General features: G+C 32.4%; 1 protein-coding gene across 2 annotated transcripts in view; it reads left to right on the top strand.

Annotated features, from left to right (window-relative positions):
* Nucleotides 1-23,000, top strand: part of SHOC2 (SHOC2 leucine rich repeat scaffold protein) — an 82,336-nt gene extending 59,336 nt beyond the window's left edge. For both annotated transcript variants that reach the window (XM_012771248.2, XM_012771238.2), the window contains exons 4-9: nucleotides 8,852-8,982; nucleotides 13,361-13,549; nucleotides 16,579-16,701; nucleotides 18,467-18,604; nucleotides 18,954-19,071; nucleotides 20,995-23,000. In XM_012771248.2, coding sequence (XP_012626702.1) covers nucleotides 8,852-8,982; nucleotides 13,361-13,549; nucleotides 16,579-16,701; nucleotides 18,467-18,604; nucleotides 18,954-19,071; nucleotides 20,995-21,203 — 908 coding nt within the window. In that variant the 3' untranslated portion in view covers nucleotides 21,204-23,000. The remainder of the gene's footprint in view (nucleotides 1-8,851; nucleotides 8,983-13,360; nucleotides 13,550-16,578; nucleotides 16,702-18,466; nucleotides 18,605-18,953; nucleotides 19,072-20,994) is intronic.
* The last annotated feature ends 896 nt before the right edge of the window (nucleotides 23,001-23,896 follow it).

Raw genomic sequence — 23,896 nt, 5'->3', positions numbered from 1 at the left:
AAAGTATCATTTAAAATGAAAAACAAACAAAAAGTCAATACCTATCCTCGAGAGTTGATGCTAGTCCTGAAGCAGCTGCCCACTCTTTTTTCCCTGGACTAAAGAATCTTACCCTAACTTACAACTGAAAAATCTTATACCTCCTTACCATCACTTTTCCAAAAATCACTTTATTTCCTTGCCTTTTCTTTCTTTCTTTTTTTCTTATAAGTAGACTAGGATGTTTTTACCCCTTTCTTTATTTATCATGAACACTCCTGGAGTAGCTATCACTCCTTGGCAGTAATTACTGCCATTTACTTCTAGTCTGAGTAGTGCCAGGATTACTGCTAGCACATAGGATGTGGAAAAGAGAGAGAAGGAAATGAGGAGGGGTAGCTGGTTGCAGTTAAGTAAGAGAGTGCTTTAATGTGTATTTATAGTTTCTCTGATTTAACTGTTTATCTACCCTGTTGAAGAATAAAATGTATATTCTCTTTCATATAAATGTTTTTTAATTCAAGAATTAGCTATGAACAAAAGAAAATATTAAGATTGATTATAGCAGTCATTTTGTTTCAAACTATGAACCCGATATTCTTACAGCCTTCTGGGATCTCTGGTGGTTTCATGAAATCAAGGGAGAAAAGGTCTGAAGTAGGAAAAAATATTTTACTTTCAATTTCTTCTGAAAATGTGATAAATAGAAATAGGCAACAAAACCCTGCCTTCAAGGCTGGAGCACAGAACAATTCACAGAGGTCCTTTTTGTTGCACTGGACTCGGAAGAAGTGTTACAGTAATTATGGTTATATTAACAAGTAGAGTTTGAGTAATTAGGTTTTAGGTAATTACAGTGCAGCTTATGTATAACAACTTTACTAGTTTTTTTGTGTTTTTTTTTTTAAATGGTGGTGTTCTTTTGGGTTTTTAACATTGAAAAATTTTTGTATTGCTTTTCAGTTTGCTTTCAGTTTTCCAGTTTAATGTTTCTGAAAAAAATAATTGTGCCTTTGACATTATTTCATCTTTAGAACTGTGTGTCTTTCCTACTAATTATTTGCTACTTTGTTAAAATAAGATTGTTTGAATTAGAGTCTTACTCAGAAGTTACACTGAATTAGCCTAAAGTTGGTGATTATATTTGCTGAAATTCAAAGTATCTAATTTTAATTCGCAGCCATTTTATTTCACTATACTTGAAAAATCTGCCAGCTTAAGAAAGCAATTTGTCAAAGTGGAGCACAGAACAATTTGTAGACAAAAGTTAAGCACTTGAAACCTAAATGCCAGTGATTGGCAATGATCAGCCTACATTTATACACAGAAGCTCAGCAGCATTGATTTTTATTTCTTAGCCAAGAAGGCTCAACATTAAAGAAAGCTTCATCTTGATTTCCAGGTTGTAGTTTAGTTTGTTAAAACCACTCATTGAAAGAGGTTAGAGTTGAAACCACTGCAGAAGGTGAATCACAATAAATGCCAGAATTCTGATGTTTTTCTCTGGCGTGAAAGAGTTTTGATATTTCATTCTTGATTTTGTTTTAACCTCTTTTATTTTGCTGAGAGTACTGGATTCTGGTGAAATGTGGATGGCTCTTTGAACATGCCATACTCTCAAGTCAGTGATAGGGTCTTTGTAAATATGGATTTCTCCACTAGAATAGTATAATTTCATAGATTACATTTTTAAAATTCAGCCCGTTTTATCCCACCAAAACAAAAAAAGGGAAAAAGTTTAGATCTAAGAAAATTGGAAGTACCTACTACCATTTTTATTTCAATTACCACTCATTTCAGTACTATATAATGTCATGTAGTAATTTCACTATTTTGTAATGTTTTAATTCTAGAAATACATTCTGGCTTTAAAAGTGAGAACTTTAAAAGTTATTTGGTTTTAGAAAAGAAGTTTTAAGAATCTGGCTCTATTTTCTGGGATTTTGAGCTGATAAAAATTAAATTTGGTTACCATACTGATCCTTATTGCCACAGGAAATTTTTAGGTTTCAGTAAGAATAAAAAGCATTTAAAATATTATATTTAGCTACTATTCTACAGTAAAGATTGAATAAGGCATGTCAGTTGATAAAACAAAATTATAGGGACTTTCAACTATCAATAAGCCCTTTCCTTTTCTGTCAAACTTCAAAGACCCCTTGGTGAGTGCTTTAGCTATGTTATCACAATGAAACATCTTCTGTGGGGAAATCAGTGGTATGAAGGAGAGAAAGGGATGGTCTTTTATACTTCAGTTCTTTTTAAAGATTGGATGCCTTTTTTTTTTATCTTGGGTTGTGTACAGCAAATTAAAATTTTATCAGAAGATTTTGAAGTTCTTTATAGTCAGACATGATCACTACTTGTAGGAAAATTTCCATATTTATCAGCATTGCTGTAGCAATGGCTGTAGGTACGGAATAGGCAAAGGATAAAAAATTGATACTATCACTCCCTATTTTGCAAGGATGTGAGTAAATGGGCACTGTCCTTCACTCTTGGTGGAAATAAAATTGATACAGCCTTTTGGTATTATTTATCAAAATCTAAAATATCTATATCCTCTGAGACATATAAGAAATATTTTCAAATGTACACAAACATATCTATAAGGGTGTTCATTACAGAATTCCTTCTTAAAAATTAGAAACAAAATCCACCCATTGGACAGTGATTAGATAGGTATTAATACATACATATCAAGGAATACTTATAATGATTAAATAGAATTAGGTATATCTGTATTTTGTCACAGGAAAATATTTCTATGACCTATTATGGGGGAGGAGCAAGCATATAGAATGATACCATTTATATAAAAATAAACATGAAAAATCCCTGTATTTGTATATGTATAAATAAATGCTTAGAGAAAGGATTCAGTAGGTCCATATTAGACTATAAACCATAGTTATCTAAAGAAAAGATGAAGATGCATTCATATATTTTGTAGTTAAAAAGTTATTTGGTGGCCATATGGAGTGGCTCACACCTGTAATCCTAGCACTTTGGGAGGCTGAGGTAGGAGGATCTCTTGAGGCCAGGAGTTTGAGACCAGCCTGAGCAAAAGTGAGACCCTGTCTCTACAAAAAATAGAAAAATTAGCTGGGTGTGGTGGTGTGCACCTATAGTCCCAGCTCTTCGGGAGGCTGAGGCATGAGCATTGCTTGAGTCCAGGGGTTTGAGGCTATAGTGAGCTGGGATGAGGCTACTACACTCTAGCCTGGATGACAGAGTAAGACCCTGCCTCAAAAAAAAAAAATTTTTTTTTTTTTTGGTGAGGTGGGAGGAAAGCAGAAAGTTGGAATTGTTAGTGTTTTTTTTCTAGCTGATATCTGAGAATGGGCTGCTTGGAAGTTGGGTATCCCAGAAAAAAACTTCTGTAAATAAATGTAGAAGAATTAACTTATATTCAGATAGACCAGGCAATTCTGATCTATATTTTTTAATTATGTCTAATAAAGCCTATGTTTCATAGACATGCTATTTTTTAAATAAGAATGGGACAAAAAGATTTTTTTATGGGCCTTTCATAATTTTTTTTGCATCTTCTAATGCAAAGGAGGACAAATAGATGTTTTAGTTTCTGTAATTATTAAGAAAGTATGAATGAATGCCTGCTGTGTGCTCAGCACTGAAAAAAATTCTATGGAGAGAAAATATAGCAAGCCTCTTACTTAAGGGGTTTTCATTCTGGTGAGGGGAGATACCTAATCCATGAAACAATTAACAACAATAAAACCAAATATAATTACCAACTGATGGTGATAACAATATCCTGCTGTGAGTTCAATTTACAGGGAGATCAATAAGATCTTGATAGAATAGCCAGGGAAAGCTCAGTGAACAAATGTGTAGGACTCAGTATTGGAAGAAAAATGCATTCCATGAGCACAACAGCATAGACAGTCATACAGTATGAAAGTAAAAATGAGCATATCATGCTTCTGTATCAAGGAAACAAGCTAACTTAGAGCAAAGTTAACAAAGATCTTGAGGACAGATTTCTTGATAGGGAGCCAACTAAGTTTGATTGTAGTTCTACTACTAACTAGCTAGTGACTGTGACAAGTTGCTTTATATATCTTATGCCAAAGACTGCTGGGTTGCCCTCTCATAGCTCTTATGGCTGCTGCTTTCTCATATCCTTTTTATCAAGGGACACTGGATGACTGTATAAAACTTTAAACCACCATGCTCTATTTTTCTGCAAGTTAGCTCATACGCTCACTTTATGGAGAAGATGAGCATCACGATGTGAAGTATCCAAACATCTTACCTCTATATTTCTTTATTTTCTTTTTGTTCATTCCCTCCTATTCCTAGAGGCAGAGATGTTCCTTCTTCCTAAGACTAACTCTTCTGCCTTCTTTATAAAGCCAGCTTTGATCCTTCCTGTTAGATCATAGCATTTTGTTCATACCTGTCTTGGGGCACTAATATAAACATAAATATAATAACTAAGTATTATAGTTATTTCTGAAAATATGTCACTATAAGCTTCTTGAAAGAATAGAAAAGACTGTGTCTTCTGTTTGGCATCGTGCATTTATACAGCAGCTACACAAAAAGTAGCTGAATTGGTAGGGTGGGATTGTATCATGGAGAGCCTTAGAAGCTAGCAAAGAGTATTTATATTTGGTACAATAGGAAATAGGTTGTTTTTTAGTCTCAGTATTTTTTCTCAACTGATAAAAGATGGAAATGTGGATTCCCAAATCATTGTGGTGTAGGGTTGAGTATTAAAGAAAACATAGAGTCTGCAAGGTCAGTTATTATAATGATTTTGGTTTGAGATGTTGAGGATGGGATTGGAGAAGGGGGGGACACACATGAGAAATATATTTTGGAAATACAAATAGAATTTGATGACTGACTTGGAGGAGATGAAACTGATATTAGAAAACGTTTTTAATTAAGATAAATAAATGGTTTTCCTTTTCTATAAAACATAATTTCACAGAGTACAATCTATTTAATATTTCTCAATTTTTGCTTTATTATAAACATCAAATATGTATCATGTATCTGGCTCTACACTGGGGTTCTGACAGTGGAACACTCACTAGTATCAAAATAGGTATGAAAATATTTATAATATGGTGTGATTTTTTTGATGACAGAGGTATTGACACCATGCTATGGGTGCACCCATGCAGCCTGTTGAGAAGTAGATAGAGCTAAGTGAGTTAAATATCAGGAACTGTTTTTTGGGAATTCTAGAATAAAATTTCTGGATATTGTTGTTTTGTATTTCATTAGGCAAATGGTGTGTGCTGTTTATAGGCATTTGCCTCCCTGGCCTTTGCATTGTTAAGATATCACATTTTCAGCTGGAAAAAAAAAATTGACTTAGAAGACAAAATTAAGTGAAACAGCTGTAACAGTTTAATTTGAAATGTTTTTTCATGAACAGTTCATCCTTTCTTGTACCTAAATAAATGAAACATAAAATATAATGACCCTCTATAGACTCATTAAATATGTACACAAAATTAGCCTCAATTATGAGTCCAGTAGTACTATAGGCTCACTCTACAATGAAGCTTATTTTGACATAGTGACAGACTGCTTTATACATGTTTTGAGAATTGGCCTGCTCTAGGATTAAAGGGTAGAGTCAAATAAGCTTTATGGGAGAAGACGACTTTTTTAAGCATGAACCATAAAGATAAAGCATTTGTGAATCATACCCTCAATTTATTAAAATATCACAAAGTAGATATCACTTTTAAATATTTGAACCAATATATTATACTAGACTATTTCAAGAATTATTTGACTTTGACATGATTTTTTCAGGTTTGCTCATTGTCATGTGAGATTTCGCTTATAAATGTTCTCTTTTGATTGTGTTGTTGAATGACATGCTAAAAGAAAAAAAACACAGCAGCACTTCTGGGCTTTCAAAGAGTGTTTACAGATTTTAAATCTACATTTTCAATCTTTTTAATGGCATTTAGGCTATATATGTACAATATTATATGTATAATATAGATCTGTATGTAGTCAGTATGCCATTAAAAAGATGTACAGGCTGGGCGTGGTGGATCACACCTGTAATCCCAGTGCTTTGGGAGGCCAAAGTGGGAGGATTCCTCTGAGTGACAAGTGAGACCCTGTCTTAAAAAAGCAAAAAACAAACAAACAAAAAAAAAGGAGATAGGAAAAACATTAAAAAGATATACAGGTATATAATGCAAAAGATGGTCATATCTCCACAAGGTAAAATATTTATCACAAAAAAAGAAAGGATGGTGGAAATATGTCATGATTTTTTAAAATTAAAATGACTTCAGAATTATAGATCTTTATCAATGTTTTTTTAAATTACAAAACCAGAAAATTTGGAAAAATATAGATAAGTTCTTAAAAAAGCTTTTTAATTGTTCTTTCATAATTCTGCTGTCCAGATAACTCTGTTTTGATGAATTTTCTTTGCATTATTTTGTATGCGTGTTTTTACATTGTTGAGATCATATAAAATGCAGTTTTATCTTTTTCCCAAATAACATCATAACCTTAAATTTTTTAAATCTTAAAAATTTTATAACATAATTTTAATAGGTACAAAGTATTACAGAATATAGACATAGAATAAAAATTATGTATTGAATGTCTATTATGTATCCAGTCATGGTGCTAAGTATCTTACACACACAGAGTAACCCTGTCAAGTATGTGGCATTATCCCCACTTTATGGACAAGAAAATAGACTCAGAAAGGTTAAGTAACTTGCCCATGTTCATGTTTTTCTATTACATTATGATGCCTCCAATTTAAATAATTATTATTCTATTGTTGAACATTTACATTGTCCCCATTTTTTTGCTTACTATACATATGACTAATTAACATATTTTAGTCATAAAAAGATTATTTCTGCCAACCCAACTTTTAAGTAATATTTATATCATATTCAATATCATAATGCAGTGGTAGCAATAGTAAATATCATTCTTGCCTTTTTTCTAATCTCAGTTTTCTGGGGCTTTGGAAAGTCACCCGACCCTCTGCTTTTTTTTTTCGTCCAAAATTGACACATCTCTCCAGAGTATCATCAGAAAGACGCTAGCGAAGTATCACTAGAAAGACACTAGTTAACTTAGAAAGCATTTTAAAGACAAAATTAACGTGTCTTTGCTAAATGGTAGTTTTTATTGTTGCTTTTGTATTTGATTTTATGCCTATTGGAATTTTATTAAATCAGAACCAAGAAACTCTTGGCCTAGTTTTCAAATACTGTTGTAGAAAGGATGTAAATGAACATAACATACCTGTGGAATAGTTCTAATTGGAGGAATTGAAGTGGTTGCTAAGTTTTTCTGCACTATAGTTGTCTAGAATTAGGTATAGAATCATGAGGGTATTTTTCACTATCAATGACTAATTCTTATCTTGAAAATGTAAAACATAAAAATTAGCTGCAATTAGTCATTACTTACAATTTCAGTCACTGATTTCTTCAGCAAGAGGGAAAGATGAAGATGAGTATAACCAGATAAAGATTATGAGGCATAGTGACAGTCCTTTTATAAGTTTTGTAATGTTGCATTTAAGAAAGAAAGTTGATCACACAACAGCTTTCTGAAAAATGATTAAAGCAAAAAGGAAAAGACAGACATCAGAAGGTTGCCAAAGTTGAAAGCCTTCAAAATATGTCTCCAAAAAGTTAAGTGTGACACAGGCATCCACTTCTGTAATTTCTAACACTGGAAATAACTGTTTAATTTAAAAGTAAAGGCTACATTTGGCATTTTAACCTAGCTGAGCAAAGAATCTCATAGCAACGGTTGTAATTTGAAGTCAAAAAAAGAAATGAATTAGCCCTGACAAATACATTGAACTAAATTCTCATTACTGTTATCTTTTTGTATCAAAATTAACTTTTTTTCTAATGTATATTGTTTGGTAAATTAAATTTGAATTGAGCCTTTTATGATAGCAGATATCGTTATATTCATTCAGGTAGTTTACATGTAGCTTGTCAGGTAGTCATGACAATAAAATTAGAAAATGCCTAGAAAATAAAATGCTCTGCTTTTTATTGATTCAATAATGAATAATTTGTGCTGGATATGCTTAGATAAGAGAGACTGTAATTTTCACTTTTGTTTGTAATTATTTTGGTTCGAGGAATTTTTTACTATTAGATCAAGTTTTCAGAGAAATTTTGGAATGTTTATATTGAGCCTTTCTGATCTCACAAAATAATTGTTGATCTTATATTTTAAATAATATTTTAGAAATTTCTTTTCCAAAATTATCTGTAAATTTTTATATATAACCACTTGTTCTAAGTTGGCTTCATCATCACATAGATATAAATGGAATAATTATTATAAACTAAAAGTATACACTACTTTTCAATTAAAGGTTAATTTGTTAAAATATGCCTATATTTTCTAATAGTTCATTTTAACCCTTTGCACTCACTTGCTTTTTTTCTTGATTCCTTCTACTCGGGATTTAATTTTTTAAATACCCCAGCGCAGCAGTAGAATAAAAAACGGAGTTTCTTTTCATACAAACTTATTTATTTGAATTTTTTTATAGTTCAAATTATTGATACATTCAAAGAGTAATCTTAATCTCTATAATTTTTGCTAACCGTGTCGAGTCACACTCAACATCTGAGTGCAAAGGGTTTAAAAATTAACTTAGAGCTGTATGATTTTTCTGAAATAAGCACAAAAGTGGTTTTAGTTTCATCCGATAGAGTGTGGTATGTGATTCCTTGGTACTAGAAGTTAAAGATCTTATTGTAATAGTATTTGAAGTAATTCATAAATATCTAGTAGATAACCTGTGACAGTGAGAGGCTGATCAGATTTTGTAAAAATAATAATAATTTTTTCTTATTGCTCACAGGAAACTTGTCCAGTTTAAGTCGTCTTGGCCTGAGATATAACAGACTATCAGCAATACCCAGATCATTAGCAAAATGCAGTGCACTTGAAGAATTAAATTTAGAGAACAATAACATTTCTACTTTACCAGAGGTAAGAAGTAGATTAAACAAAAGTTGAAACTAGTCTGCAAGATAATGCAGGGAAACCTATTAAATCTTTACAGCTGGGGAAATAACTTGGTGATTGAGATTGTTCCATTCAGTTATAAAAGGGTCCCATAGAAAGATAACTGCAAAGAATGATCTATATGGAATGTACTACCTATTGTCAATATCAGCTACAACTCTCCTGGGACCCAGATTATTGCTTATGCAATAATATTAAAGCCTATTTAGTATATAACAGTCACCAGAATCTGTTATTTTTTTAGCACATTGTTTTTAATTTGAGTTTTGTTGGTTCTATTAGCAAAATATGTTCATTTATTTTATTTAGGAATGAATTAGGTAAGATATACTCTTTTTTAAAAAATTATCTTTATTCTTTCATTCTTGACATTTCTTCTTTCGCTACCTACTATTTTAGTATGCTCAACAATGTTTGTTTACTTATAACTGTGATATCTTACTGTAATATTCTAACAAAAGAATAGAATTGTGGGCTTATGGATTTATTGAACTTTGCAAAAGTCTTTTTTGTAACAATTAAAGATTTCTTATATAAGTGCCCCTACTATATTTTGACAATTGCTAGTTTTTCTGAGTGTGTTTGTATAAATGTATATTTGAATTAAGAATAAAAGTTCTTTGGATGAATGTTTTTCAGATTTAAGCTTTGATTTATGAAGAACCATTTAGATAGATGAAGCTATAGGTTTGTAGCAATTAATTTATAAAATTTATTTAGTTGATTTGTTTCTTAGGGAGACAGAAATAAAGTAGCACATATTAATTCGAGACTTCTATTAATTTGGATGTTTGCATTTCAAAAAACAGGTTGGGCAGAGTATAAAGATGAATTTCCCAGGATTGTAGTTTCTAGGCTGGACCAGTTCAGTTCACTAAGACTATTATGACAATATCTTACCTGTGGCAAAATAGTACTATTGTTAATAGCTGTTTACATGAGATAAGGAGTAAAACTTACAGATTTCAGATAAAGCCCTGAGAACTAAACTGTCTGGATTTTTGTCCTTCTGCAATAGTGGTATTTAGAATGATCAAAATGGGTGAGGTTCTACTGATTTTTTAAAAAATGTCATCCCCTTTTCTAACCATGACTCATCCATAATAAGGCAAACAGCACCTTAATTAGGCCTTGTGATTCTTTTTGGGTGAGATTTGTGAGTCTAAGGCTGACTGGTGCCAATATGTCTAAATATAAGACAGGGTCTAAATCAAAGTTGAAAAAGTGAAAATATTTAAATTTATATATATATATAGTCTTATTGTCAATGAAATGAAACTAGTAATTATCGGATACCTGTTACAGACATTGTGTGAGTTACCCTCTTATAGAACATTTTGTGACTGACATAAGTCAGGATTTCCTTTTGTTTGTTTAAAGAGTAGTTTTAGATTCAGCAAAATTGAGTCAATGGTAGAGAGATTTTTCATGTACCCCCATCCCCAAATGTGCATAACCTCCTCCTGTATCAGCACCCCCCACCAGAATGGCACATTTGTTACAATCAACGAATGTACATTGACACATTAGGATCACCCAGAGTCTGTAGTTTACATTAGGGTTCACTCTTGGTGTTGTACTTTCTGTGGATTTGGACAAATTTATAATGACATGTATCCACCATTATGGTATCATACAAAGTAATTTCACTGCCCTAAAAATCCTGTGCTCCACCTATTCATTACTCATCCCCTCATCCCCTGATACCACTGATCCTTTTTTGCTTTGGATGAGAGAGATTAGAGGACATATAAAGAGAATGACAACTTTCTTCACTCTGAATGTAGAAAAGTGTATGTATGTGTATGTACACTTGTGTTTAAACTGGTCTGTTTTCAGAGATGCTATGAGGAAAATCCTTGCTTGTCCTCATCAAAATATGGGAAAGCATTAAGTCTTATTTAAAAGTAGTCACTGTACTTTGGAAGCAGCATAATCTTAACACAAATGTGTAATTATCTGCATTTACAATAAGCACAGCAAGGAAAATAATAAAATCCATTAGATAGCACTTATGAGACTTTCAGGCTGGGTTAGGCAAGAAAAATCATGACAGTGGTTTTCAATAGGGGTTCATTATATTGCTGAAATAAGAGCTGATAAAATGACTATATATTTTTCAATTTGAAGAGTATCTGGACTAAAAAATGGACAAGTTTTACTGTAGACATATTACATAAAACGAACTTAATAACTTGAAGCACATATACTCAAGGCATGAGGCTAGGAGCTGTATATGCAGTTATCTCATTTAATCTTCAGTATAAACCTACTAGTTATTGGAATATTCTCATTGAATAGATAGGGAAATAAGACTTAAGAGAGATTATATTTTTGGCCAAATTTGTTATCTTAAATATGTTTCTGGAAATATGGAGATACATTGATTATCTGATTAATCCACCAAAGCTGACAAAATTGTTAAGTAGGAGATCTAAGATAGGAACTCAGATGTGTCTAACTCTAAAGCAATGCTAAGCAACCCTAAGTTTCACAATATGACTTAAGAAATGAGAGGTTGGACAGCTGTCTTTTTGTTGCTCCATCTCAAATATACTCAGATATTCACATTTTATCTAGAAGAATGTTAATTTAATAAAGTTAGGTGGAAGAAGAATAATAACATTTTTGCCATGAGATTGAGTAAAGCTCCATTATTTTCAATAAAGTAGACTGTAGACATTTTTCCTGAATTGACTGCTAGGTAAAGTTTTTTCACCACCACTTTTACCCATGCTCTTCCTTTTGTTTGTGTGCAATAGGTAAATGTTAAAGGTAGTTTCTTAATGTTCAATATAAAGAACAAGTTTCAGCTCACTGTATAGTTACACTTCCAATTATATAGTTATTTCATTCCTTTCAGCTGGCCTTGCCAATTATACTGACACCTCAGGTACTAAGGTTTTAGTTTGCTCAAGGTGGACACCTGAAATTTGAACATTATTTAAAACCCACACACCCTTCACACTGTGCTTGTTTCTCTCTGCTTATGCTTTTACTTCAGTCTATAATGATTCTTCTACTTCTCCGAATATTTAAAAAGTTTTTTCATCCTTCAAAATCTAGCTTTCTCAACTTCTTTCTTGCTTTCTCAGTTATTCCAGTATTTCTTCTTTTCTTTGAATTTAAATAGAGAAGGAATTTAAATGTAAGCACTTATTATATGCTAGGTATTATAAAACTATTTTATCTCTCTTAGTCTTCACTATGACCTGTAGAATAAGGCATCATCATTTTAAAAATGAATGAACTAAGATTCAGAAAAATAACTTGCAAAAGTCACAAGCTATTAAAAGATAGAGCTAGGGTTCAAAAGAATTTAGAGCTTATACCAGGATTTCTCAAATGTTAATGAGCATACAAATCACCTGGGAATCTCGTTAAAATGCATATTATGGTTCATATATGAATCCCCAGAGTAGGGCCCAAGAGTCTGCATTTCTGATAAGCTACCAGGGGTGCTAATGCTGCTCTTCCTTGACCCAGACTTTGAATAGTAAGAGCCTATTCTAAATAATTTATTATTAATTATATGTAGTTATATATTATTTTCCGATTATTTCTCATCTGTGTACTTTATTTCTCAAATAGGGTTTAATATTCTTAGTAGCAGAGATTCTTTTATAATACCTAAACGTTTAGCACTTTGGTTCTATGGTGGGAAGCTAAAGCCACCATGGGAGAGATAGAGTTATGTACTAAGTAAATACCTCTTTAGTGGATACATATATTCCCCCAGAAATTTTGCCATATAAAAGAGCAATGTATTATACAATATCAGGAAGTATAATAATCTTCTGAATTTAATATTCCTGAAAGGAACAGTTAAATTATGGAATAACAGGTTACTCTGTTCCAGGCATTATGTTAATCTTAATAATTTAAAGATAGGTACGTAACTAAGACCTAGGTAGGACTGGTCATAGAACCAATGGCATAGCCAAAGCTCAGACCCCAGGACTGTCTGACATTAAAGTTTCTGTACTGTAGAGGCCTCAAACTAGTCATCTCTGAGGCACCTCTGAACCACAGACATGTTTTCTTTACTCCATACAGTATTTTAAACCAATAGAAGCCAAACAATAAAAATCAGGAGAATTTCCTGTTTTTTCTAAGATCTGTAAGTTTAACTACATTGGCTCCACATTTCTGCAAGGCAACAATTTGCTAGAGCCCTGTATTGCCTGGTAGATGAGATATCACCACTGGCCTCAGGGCCCAGCCCAACCAGACTCTGTCATTTGTTACCTACTAGGCCCTTTTGAGGACTGCTGCTCTATACAAAATAAGTAAATAAGTCTTGTTACAGTTCTAATTCTTATGCTTATTTTGTTTTTTACAGAGTCTTTTATCAAGTCTGGTGAAACTGAATAGTTTGACCTTAGCTAGAAATTGCTTCCAGTTATATCCAGTGGGTGGTCCATCTCAGTTTTCTACCATTTATTCCCTCAATATGGAACACAATCGAATCAATAAAATTCCATTTGGAATCTTCTCCAGAGCAAAAGTATTAAGTAAGCTGAATATGAAGGTAAGCATATATTTGTATTGGGGGTCTGGGGGGAAGTTAATATAGCTGGTACTTCCACTAATATTTATGTTTTCTCTATTGGTGTAAAGAATGAGTACTTGTACCTTCCTGACAAGTCTAAATTGATAACAAGAACACTTTGGGGCAATTTGTATCAGATAATAAATATCTTAAAACTGCGCATACTGTCGGTTATTTGTCCTGTAGAAATAATCATGAATATCCATAAAAATATAGTTGTAGGTATATGTATTGCAGAGCTACTTATTTCATATGTACCAACTTAATAATAGGGACTTAATTTTTTTTTTTTTTGAGACAGAGTCTCACTTTGTTGCCCAGGCTAGAATGAGTGCCGTGGTATTAGCCTAGCTCACAGCAACCTCAAACTCCTGGGCTCAAGCTATCCTGCTGCCTCAGCCTCCCGAGTAGCTGGGACTACAGGCATGCGCCACCATGCCTGGCTCATTTTTTCTATATATATTAGTTGGCCAATTAATTTCTTTCTATTTTTAGTAGAGACGGGGGTCTCACTCTTGCTCAGGCTGGTTCGAACTCGTGACCTTGAGCAATTCATCCGCCTCGGCCTCCCAGAGTGCTAGGATTACAGGCATGAGCCACTGCGCCTGGCCAGGGACTTAATTTTTTTAAGTAATATATCTTTAATGGAATTCTATGGTGCCATTAAAACTGATACTCTGATCTAGAAGAATACTAAATACTAGTTGAAATATTCTCAATTTATTAAGTAGAAGAAAGTTAAAGCATATAAAAATCTCTTCCCATGCATAATTTTTAAAAGTTGTTTTCAATATGCTTAATTAAATATTTATATGCATACATATATCCAATGCTTACCAAAATGTTTTTTATCTATAGATTCCAGAATTAGTTTCTTTTTACTTATCTAGGTACTGTACAGTGAATGAGTTTTATATTTATAATAAAGTTTATTGCAAAAGGAAAAAAGAGCTGGACGTAGTGCCTCATGCCTGTAATCCCAGCACTTTGGGAGGCTGAGGTGGAAGGATCACTTGAGGCCAGGAGTTCCAGACCAGCCTGGGCAACATAGCAAGACCCCTGTCTCTACAAAAATATTAGCTGTGTGTGCTGGTGTGTGCCTGCAGTCTTGGCTACTCAGAGGCCGAGTTAGGAGAATTGCCTGAGCCTAGGAGTTCGAGGTTGCTGTGGGCTATGATCTCACCATTGTACTCCACCAGCCTGGGTTGATGGAGTGAGACCTGATCAAGAAAAAAGAAAAATAAAAAAAATTTTAAAAGGAGAAAAGAAATGAAGAAAATATCTAATCCAAGGATTTAATTTGTAGTAAACAAACTTTAGGCCCAGAGAAGATAATTGAATTAGTCACCTATCTAATTCATGGCTGAGGTAGGAATCCAGGAAACCTGGGTTTCCTGATTCCAGAAGTAGTGTTCTGTTTTATCATACTATATCCCTTTGTCTTTGAGCCACTTCAACATAATTGTGGGTCCTTAAACTCTAATCTAAATGTACACTTTGTTATTCAATCTGTACTTGTTCACAAATATATATTTTATGATGATTCATTAGAAGTACATAATAAATAAATTAATGGGAATTCCAGATAATTTATAGTCTTAAACAAGTGTAAAATTTGTTATTAATCAGTCTGGTTATGTGAGATATAGTAGCGGCAATGGTGTTAATTCCAAATGTCCATTTTGTAATATACAGCTTACAACACAGTGGCTCAGGTGTTCATTACTTTTTGCATTTGATTAAACATCTTTATGTATATGGTATTGCAGTATGTTAGCTTGGAAAAGCTTACTGTTTTCAAGAAAATAAAAATAAAACTTTAAGCTTTGCCTTAATTTTTCTTTAAACATGATAGTGTGAATGTTTAATAAAACTTTTTGTTGGTTAAATCCAAATGAAACTTATCATTTTTCCTCCTCATGTAAGTATCAGCAGTAAATTTTTTTAAATGAAAATACTTTATCATAGTGTAACAATCAGTAATTTAGGCATAAGTTAAATATTATAATGAAAGAAAAGCTACATTATAATATAGTTTTCAAAGGGATGTTTGCTACTTGAGATTTCTCTTATGAATGATTTTGTATAAAATGAAACAAGTAATCCATGTCCAGTGCAGAAAAACTTAAAAGTACAGATTAACAAAAAGGACTTAAAATAGTCCTACAAAACTGAGAGGTAGCATCACTGTTAACATATTGGCATAACTCATGGATGCACTCAACTGGGACAGGGGTGCTGATTGTCCTCTCCCAGTACCAACACCCCTAACACATAATGGTGTGATAAGAGTTGTTTTTGATGAAAGTATGTGTTATAAGTGAATACGTGGAAGCAGGAAAAAGAGTGAATAGTTGGCGTATATTTCACTTTTTGTTCTGTATATAGCCATATCTAATTTTTGAACAACATTAGGACCATACTTATTGTTTCATCATCTGTTTTTATTGTATAGTGATAAATATATTTTACCATCTTATGGATTTTATATTGAAATTTTAGACAATATTTTAATGATTTAATATGTGGTCTTAATAAGACTATTTTTTCCTCTCCTATTTTACTGCTCAGCATCTCTAGAATTCCTGGACTCATCAAGCTTTCCTTATGGGCTATGATTAGATGTATCTTCTTCCATTGTATTCATATCTTTATTTAAGTATTTACATTTTATTCAGTGATTCCTGTACATTATTGTAAAATAAGGAAAACATATTTATATCACTGGGATCTTTGAAATCTTGTGTTTCTCCGTATCATGTATTTTTCTATTTCCATTACAAATAATGACATAGGGAATAAATTGCCAGTTAGACCTCAGAATAAAAGCCTAATTACTATATAAAAAGTTTTGGGAGCTTAGAGTTTTTGTTGCTTCTTTTTCTGTCTATATTTGGATATCAAAATGGGAAATAAGGTTTTGTTTAGTTAAGAATTATGTTTCCAAGAGACAGGCAAATATGAAACTTTGTTGTTCTACCTTGGATGCTTCTTTTTGTCTTTGCCAGGACAATCAGTTAACATCACTTCCCTTGGATTTTGGAACTTGGACCAGTATGGTAGAATTGAATTTAGCCACTAATCAGCTGACAAAGATCCCCGAGGATGTGTCTGGTCTTGTTTCCCTTGAGGTGAGTATAGATGAGCATTTAGAACTCTTTAGACCCATCTATACTTTATCTTTTATAAAATTTCACATTGCAATAAGGAATTTCTATTTGGGTAGAGATTACAATTGGAAATCTTAGAACTTTCTTAAACATACAACCGTATTAGGGTGATGAAGTGTTGACTTAGTCTAGGCTTACTGCTTCTGAACTACTCTTACTAAAAGTTGGTAAATTTGAGTGCTATAACTTACCTTTGGAAAAAAAGGTCACTAAAACTTAGCATCTTTTAGAACATATTTTTTAACTATGACACCACTATCTACCAAAATAATTATAGATTCCTTAGACTAGTATTCAGAACACTTTATTGTACTTTTTCATCCTAATTACCTACCTACTATTTTATTTACTAGTTAAATTTTTTTCTTTTGGAAATCTAGTGTGTGTATTTCTAGCTCTGTATGCTAAGTCCTATCATTTCTAATATATAGAATGCCCTCTTCTCATCTCCTTAATTTTTTCTTTTAAAATTCTTTTCCATAATAAAAGATCATCTTATTGTTACCTTTTTAGTCAGAGATGATTTTTCTTGCCTCTAAGTTCCTAGTTTTTATCTTTTTGATGAAAAAGCTTACTAGTAGTAAATATATTGGTTTTTAATTTTATTTACTTTTGAAGAGACAAGATCTTTCTCTGTTGCTCAGGCTGTAGTGCAGTGGTGTGATTATAGCTTACTGCACCCTTGAACTTCTGGGCTCAAGTGATCCTCTTGCCTCAGCCTCTTGAGTAGCTGGGATTACAGGTGTGTGCCATCATTCCTGGCTAATTCTTAAATTTTTTGTAGAGACAGGATCTTCTTATGTTGCCCAGGCTGGTCTCAAATTCTTGGCCTCAAAAGATCCTCCTACCTCAGTCTCCCAAAGTGCTGGAATTACAGGCATGAGCCACTGTGCCCAACCAAATATATTGTTTTGTAAAAATTCCTCTATATTCATGTTTTTTAAATATCTATTTTATTTAATATTAATATTAATAAGGTGAAATAGTATGGTGTAATGACTAAAAGCATGAATTTTAAAGTCAAACAGATCTGGGTGCAATTCTGATTTTTTTTCTGTCTATATTTATGGATTTAATCCACCCAAGCTTCAGTTTCCTAAGCTATGTAATGGGAACAATAATGTTATTTACTTCATAGAGTTGTAACTGGGAAATAAATGGGCATAAAAAATTAGCTGGAATGTTATGGAGATCTTTCTATTTACTGCTCTTTCATACACATTATTTTTCCCCAGCGCCCTCCTAGTTGTAACTTCTTCCCACCCTCCCCCATCCATATCTTGCAGGGGGGCTTTCAGTATAATAAATACGCCACAAATTAAAACTATGGTAGAATGATTGGGGCAGTTTAGAAGTCATTTATTATCTTCCTTAAGTGATAGTTTATAAGTGATTTTAAATAAATAATCAGTTACCTATTAGACACTAACTGTATGAATCTTAGTGTAAACAGTTAATAATTTTCTTTTTTTTAATTTAGTTAAAATTAAGTTGCTTCTGTTGTTGCTTTTATTAGTTTTGCATAATCAAATAAAATTCCATTTCTAATAACTATGGTTTTTTTATGACTAGTAAGTTAAATATTTTATATATGTTACATAAGTGAATATTACCCTTCATATTCACTGTTTGGAAAATCAATATTGTTTAATAAATGATAATACTATCACATAATGGTAATATCCATTTCCTGAGTTGCTGAACATTGTCAATAATTTCTCATTAGGTTCTAATATTATCAAACAATCTTCTAAAGAAGCTTCCCCATGGTCTTGGAAATCTTAGGAAGTTAAGAGAATTGGATTTAGAGGAGAACAAATTGGAATCCTTGCCAAATGAAATTGCTTATCTTAAGGATTTACAGGTAAAATATTATCCTGATGGCTTTGTAGTTATATGATTAAAGTTTTTGGAATCTGTTCCAAATTACACATTTTTCTTAAGATTTTGACCTAATTCTTGGACCAGATAGATTTTCCTATTATAGCATTAGAGCTGAGTTTTATGATCATATACTCTCTCTGCTTTTGTTTCCTAGTGAATGGTAGTTTTTGAAAGAAAAACCTATAGCTTATTAAGTGATTCTCATCCTATCTAATCTAATTTTCTTATTAATTTATTGTTTAGTAGATGTATTATTTTAAGATGTATTATTTGCATCAGTTGTAGGAAATTTATATGTAACTGTCTTTTATTTTGTTCATCTTTTTTAGAAATTAATCTTGACAAACAACCAGTTGACCACTCTTCCCAGAGGCATTGGTCACCTTACCAATGTCTCACATTTTGGCCTTGGAGAAAACCTACTCACTCATCTTCCTGAGGAAATTGGTATGAACCCCATGGATGCTTGATTCTGTACTAATAATTTGCTCTTGTGCCTTTAAGCAGTGTTTCAGAGAAATACAACCCATCTACTGTTTTTGTAAGGTTACATCAGGCATAAGATTGTTTTTATAGAATACCAGTGGTTTAATTAATTGCTTGATTGGTTTTGGTTAGGTTCCCTTATGGGATGTTAAGGTTAATACTGTATTTGAGAGTGTTTTAGAATACTTATATTTCCAGTAGTTTTTATGTATGATCTCAATTTAGAAGAGTTATGTTATCTTTCTTCCAAATTTAAAAATTACACAGGCTTGAATTAAATTAGTAATGTCTTTGCCAAAAGTACATTTCTTAGGCTGGGTGTGGTGGCTCACGCCTATAATCCTAGCACTCTGGGGAGGCTGAGGTGGGAGGATCACTCAAGGTCAAGAGTTTGAAACCAGCCCGAGCAAGAGCGAGACACTGTCTCTACTAAAAATATAAAGAAATTAATTGGCCAACTAAAAATATATAGAAAAAATTAGCCAGGCATGGTAGCACATGCCTGTAATCCCAGCTACTTGGGAGGCTGAGGCAGAAGGATTGATGGAGCTCAGGAGTTTGAGGTTGCTGACCTAGGCTGACGCCATGGCACTCTAGCCCGGGGAATAGAGTGAGACTCTGTCTCAAAAAAAAAAAAAAAGAGGAACATTTCTTTATGGGATTTGAGGATTAATATTAATATTTGACTAATATTTGGCAGTACTTTAGCATTTTCCAAGTGTTTTCATTTCCATTATTTCATATAATCAGCATGACCACCTTGAATTTTAGGTAATGCAGGTTATAATCCTGTCTTACAAAAAAGTAAGTTACTTGATGAAGGTCACATAGTAAACAAATAGTAGTTCTTACATTAGTAATTCTGTGCATTCTGTTCTCCCATGTATAGTGTGCTGTCTCATAGGCACTATAGGTCAGTAGTTCAGAGTGGTTTTGGAGATAATAGACAATTCAAAATCTAGCTCTGCTGCTTATTGGCTTTGTGACTTTGGATAAGATATATAAACTTCCTAAGCCTCAAGTTTCTTACCTGTAAAATAAGGATAATAGTAACTTTTAATAGAGTTATTCTGAAGATTAAATAATATCTTATATGTAAACAGATTTTTTTTTAACCTGCTAGCTATTTCATTAGTCTTGTAATAAATGCCATTGTCAAATACTCCAAATTTTGGAGTTTAAAAATTGGAAACACATGAGGCAAATATATACTTCTAGTATATTTATTTCTAAAATATTTAATATTTATTCTAGCTGACCTCATTTAATTGTTTGAGACATTTTCCTAGAAAGTACAAATATCCTAAGATAGTCTAAGAAAAATTTTAAAAGACCATATAAATTGATTTTTGGCTTACTGTCAAATATGTGATAACTCCCTTAGGGAAAGTTTACATGAAGTAACAAAAACTTTCCTCATGAGAAATTTATTAATATGAGAAATTTTCACATTGTCTACAACATAAAAGTGATTATAGGCACTGAATATATAATATACTTACCTCTGGAGTTTGATAGGCATATATATATACGTGTGTGTATATATATGCGCCAAACTGTCCCAAACAGAATCTCTGGAGATGGACCCATGTGTATTTTAAAAAAGCTCAGCAAGCTTGAAGACCATAAAGGAAGAGGTTCTGATTTAGTTATATGGACTGTGACCTGGATATCAGGAGTTTTTTAAATCTCCCCAGTTGATTTAAATATGCAGCAAACTTTGAGATCCATGGTTGTAGAGGATTTTAAAACTAAGATAAGAGAATAAGAGGAAATGTGTACTAAGTATATGTAATGCCTAGGATAGCATCGTGCCCAGTTGAACTTTTGAAAGAGTAACTAATTTTTTTTTAAAGTAATAATTGATTTGATTTTTTTAAACAGGTACACTGGAGAACCTAGAAGAACTGTATTTGAATGACAACCCCAACCTGCATAGCCTTCCCTTTGAGCTTGCTCTCTGCAGCAAGCTTTCAATCATGAGTATTGAGAACTGTCCACTCAGCCACCTTCCACCTCAGATTGTTGCTGGGGGGCCTTCTTTCATCATTCAGTTCCTAAAGATGCAGGGTCCATATCGTGCCATGGTCTGATACAAATCTACTGGTCCCACACACTGTTAAAAAATAGACTGCCATTAATTTTTCATATCTATATCTGTATCTATTTATGTAGATATTGATATATATGGCAGATTTATAAAGATTGCATTATGTGTTTCTGCTAATAGAGGAATCATAGCCATTTAGATTTTTTTTTTTTAATTCTGTACAAAAGGCTTATATAAGTTTTCTTTGCTGAATTTGATGGATGTTTTTCTGTTGTGTAATCTGATATGCCAGTTTGCTTAAAACATTTGCCAACAAATTATGAAGTTATTAAATTTAAGGGACAGAGGTAGTATAGTTAGATATACTTTCTCTTAGGAAAAATAATGGGCAAACAATTTTGTTGCAACTTTTCATATATATATTTTCCCCTTGCCAATTGTCATATCTTTATAGTATTGTAGGCCCTGAAGGTAGAATTTTTGTTTAACTTATTTTGAGATTTGAGATTTAAATTTTATGTATTGTTTACAGTCAGAGTAAATCACTGGATTGTTGTTGTTGTTATTATTTTTTGGTTTTGATTTGCTCTGTTTTAATCAGTCAAATCTAGAGTTTATATCCTCTGTTAAAGAATTTGCATCAGCTGGTTTAATAAAAGGTATTTGCTTGTTAAAACAACCGGCAAAGTGAAAAGATACAGTCAAAATCTCATATTTCTTTAATTATGCTTCTCTAATGAGTTGTAAAGCAGAATACCTGAAGTGAGTCTTTGAGTAGGGGGAGGGTATTAAGACCTTTTTTTAGTCTAAATATTTTTTGTTAAGTTTGGGGAACAAAAACTTATAGTGAAAAGGAGCTTTTTCATTCCTGAAAGTTGCAGATTCACAAGAACTAACAGAATAATTTGGCAAATAAAGTACATATAAACACACACATTCTATATATGTATATATAATGCTATATAGATATGTATTTATTATATCATAAACTACAATAGGTAACTTTAAGGATTTCTCCCTATCCTTGTACAATGACATGAATGTCTCTCTTTGAAAACTGCAATATATGTACGTTTCAAGGTTATTTAACAGTGTACTATCGTTTTATATCTTGACTTGCCTTGTACATCTTTCAATTCTGGAATATCTGCGTCCAAGCACAATATCTTCACACTGTGCTGTATTGCTGCTGAACTAAATGCACTTTTCCCCACATGTGGGGCACTGGCTTCAAACAGTTAAGTTCAGTATCATTACTTTTGATCTCATCTTTCCTTTCTTGGTAGTTGTTAATATAGTTATAGAAAAGAGGCACATTGCATAGAAGTCATTGATAGTTCAATGGAAGGATCTGTAAGATGTGCTCTTTAATACATTTTCTTTCACTTTACTGCTTTTAAGACTTAGCAGTATTGTTGGTGTAAGCCAATTTGATTATTGAGGAAACTCAGAAAGCAAGTGCATTCTAGATATCATCCTAAAAACACTTCCCATATAATGAGTAACTATTATTTATAATTACATATTGCTGCTTAGGTTTTTTTTTTTTTTTTTCATTTAGTTGGGCATTGTATTTTAAACAAAAACATTTTTTAATTAAGATCAGGACTAGGTTTGAGGTTTACAACTATGTTTGTAATTGGCAGTTTTATAAGGAGCAACTAAGCAATGGAAGGCAGGTGAAGATATAAAACCCTAGAATGTTTAAATGTGCTGTAAAACTATTGTAGATGTCACTGGATTTTACCAAGTAATATCCTTTCTTCTTTTTTCCATCTACTGTGGCTTTTCAGTTAAAATTTTCTTTATAAAAGGAATTTGTTTATTACAGCTCTACCTAGAGCTTGTGTGTATGTGTGTTTTTTTTAAAATCTCATATCCAGGTGTGTTTATATATTAAGATGATAGAACTTGAACTTTAAAGGTAGTAACTGAATGTCTTTTCTTGAAAAAATATGGTTATTGTTTCTTAAATTGAAAATAGATATAGTTTTTAAAGGATTTTGGTTCCTCTACTTTTATTTATGTTAATCTGTAACAGAAGTATAAAATGATCATAATCTTACGTGTAGAAGTGATGCTACATGTAAATAGTATATAGCTGATGAGTTATAAAAACTTTTTAAGAACTATAAAATATAGGTCCTCTGTATGGCTACCACCTTATAAGAGCCTATGAATTTCATTATTTCTACCAAGAAACTAGAATGGACTCTAATTAGGACATCCTTGTGAAACCAAGATACTTAATATTTAAATAATTTTAGTATAATAAGGAATATTGTTGAAGGACTACATATGAGCTAATATTTTTTCCTGAAATCACAATGGGACTAATTGGCATATCCAAAATTTTTCATTTCTTTTGAAGAAATTATGTTTAGTCTCTCATGAAGCTCAGGAAATAACACAAGAATATCAGAAGATGTTACATGTGGCCCTCTGGATCCTTGAGTGCAGCTTTTTGACTGAATCCAGATTTTACAGAACAAATCCTTTAAGTTCTGTGAAGTTTGGATTTGGTGAAAGGGACCCACTTGGGGGATCTGGAGGACCACATGTGGCCTTGAGGCCGCAGGTTCCCCACCCCTTTGCTTTTTCTTAATATGTAGCAGCAAAATGCCAATGGTAATGTCAAACAGTACTTCATTTATTTATAGGAGTTTACTACTTTTAAAATTCCAGATGATTATTTCATACAGAAAGGAGGAGATGCTAAATAATTTATGAACTTGA

Source organism: Microcebus murinus, chromosome 14 (genome assembly GCF_040939455.1).
Source record: "Microcebus murinus isolate Inina chromosome 14, M.murinus_Inina_mat1.0, whole genome shotgun sequence".
Lineage (NCBI taxonomy): Eukaryota > Metazoa > Chordata > Mammalia > Primates > Cheirogaleidae > Microcebus > Microcebus murinus.
This window is presented reverse-complemented; position numbering and strand designations above follow the sequence as displayed.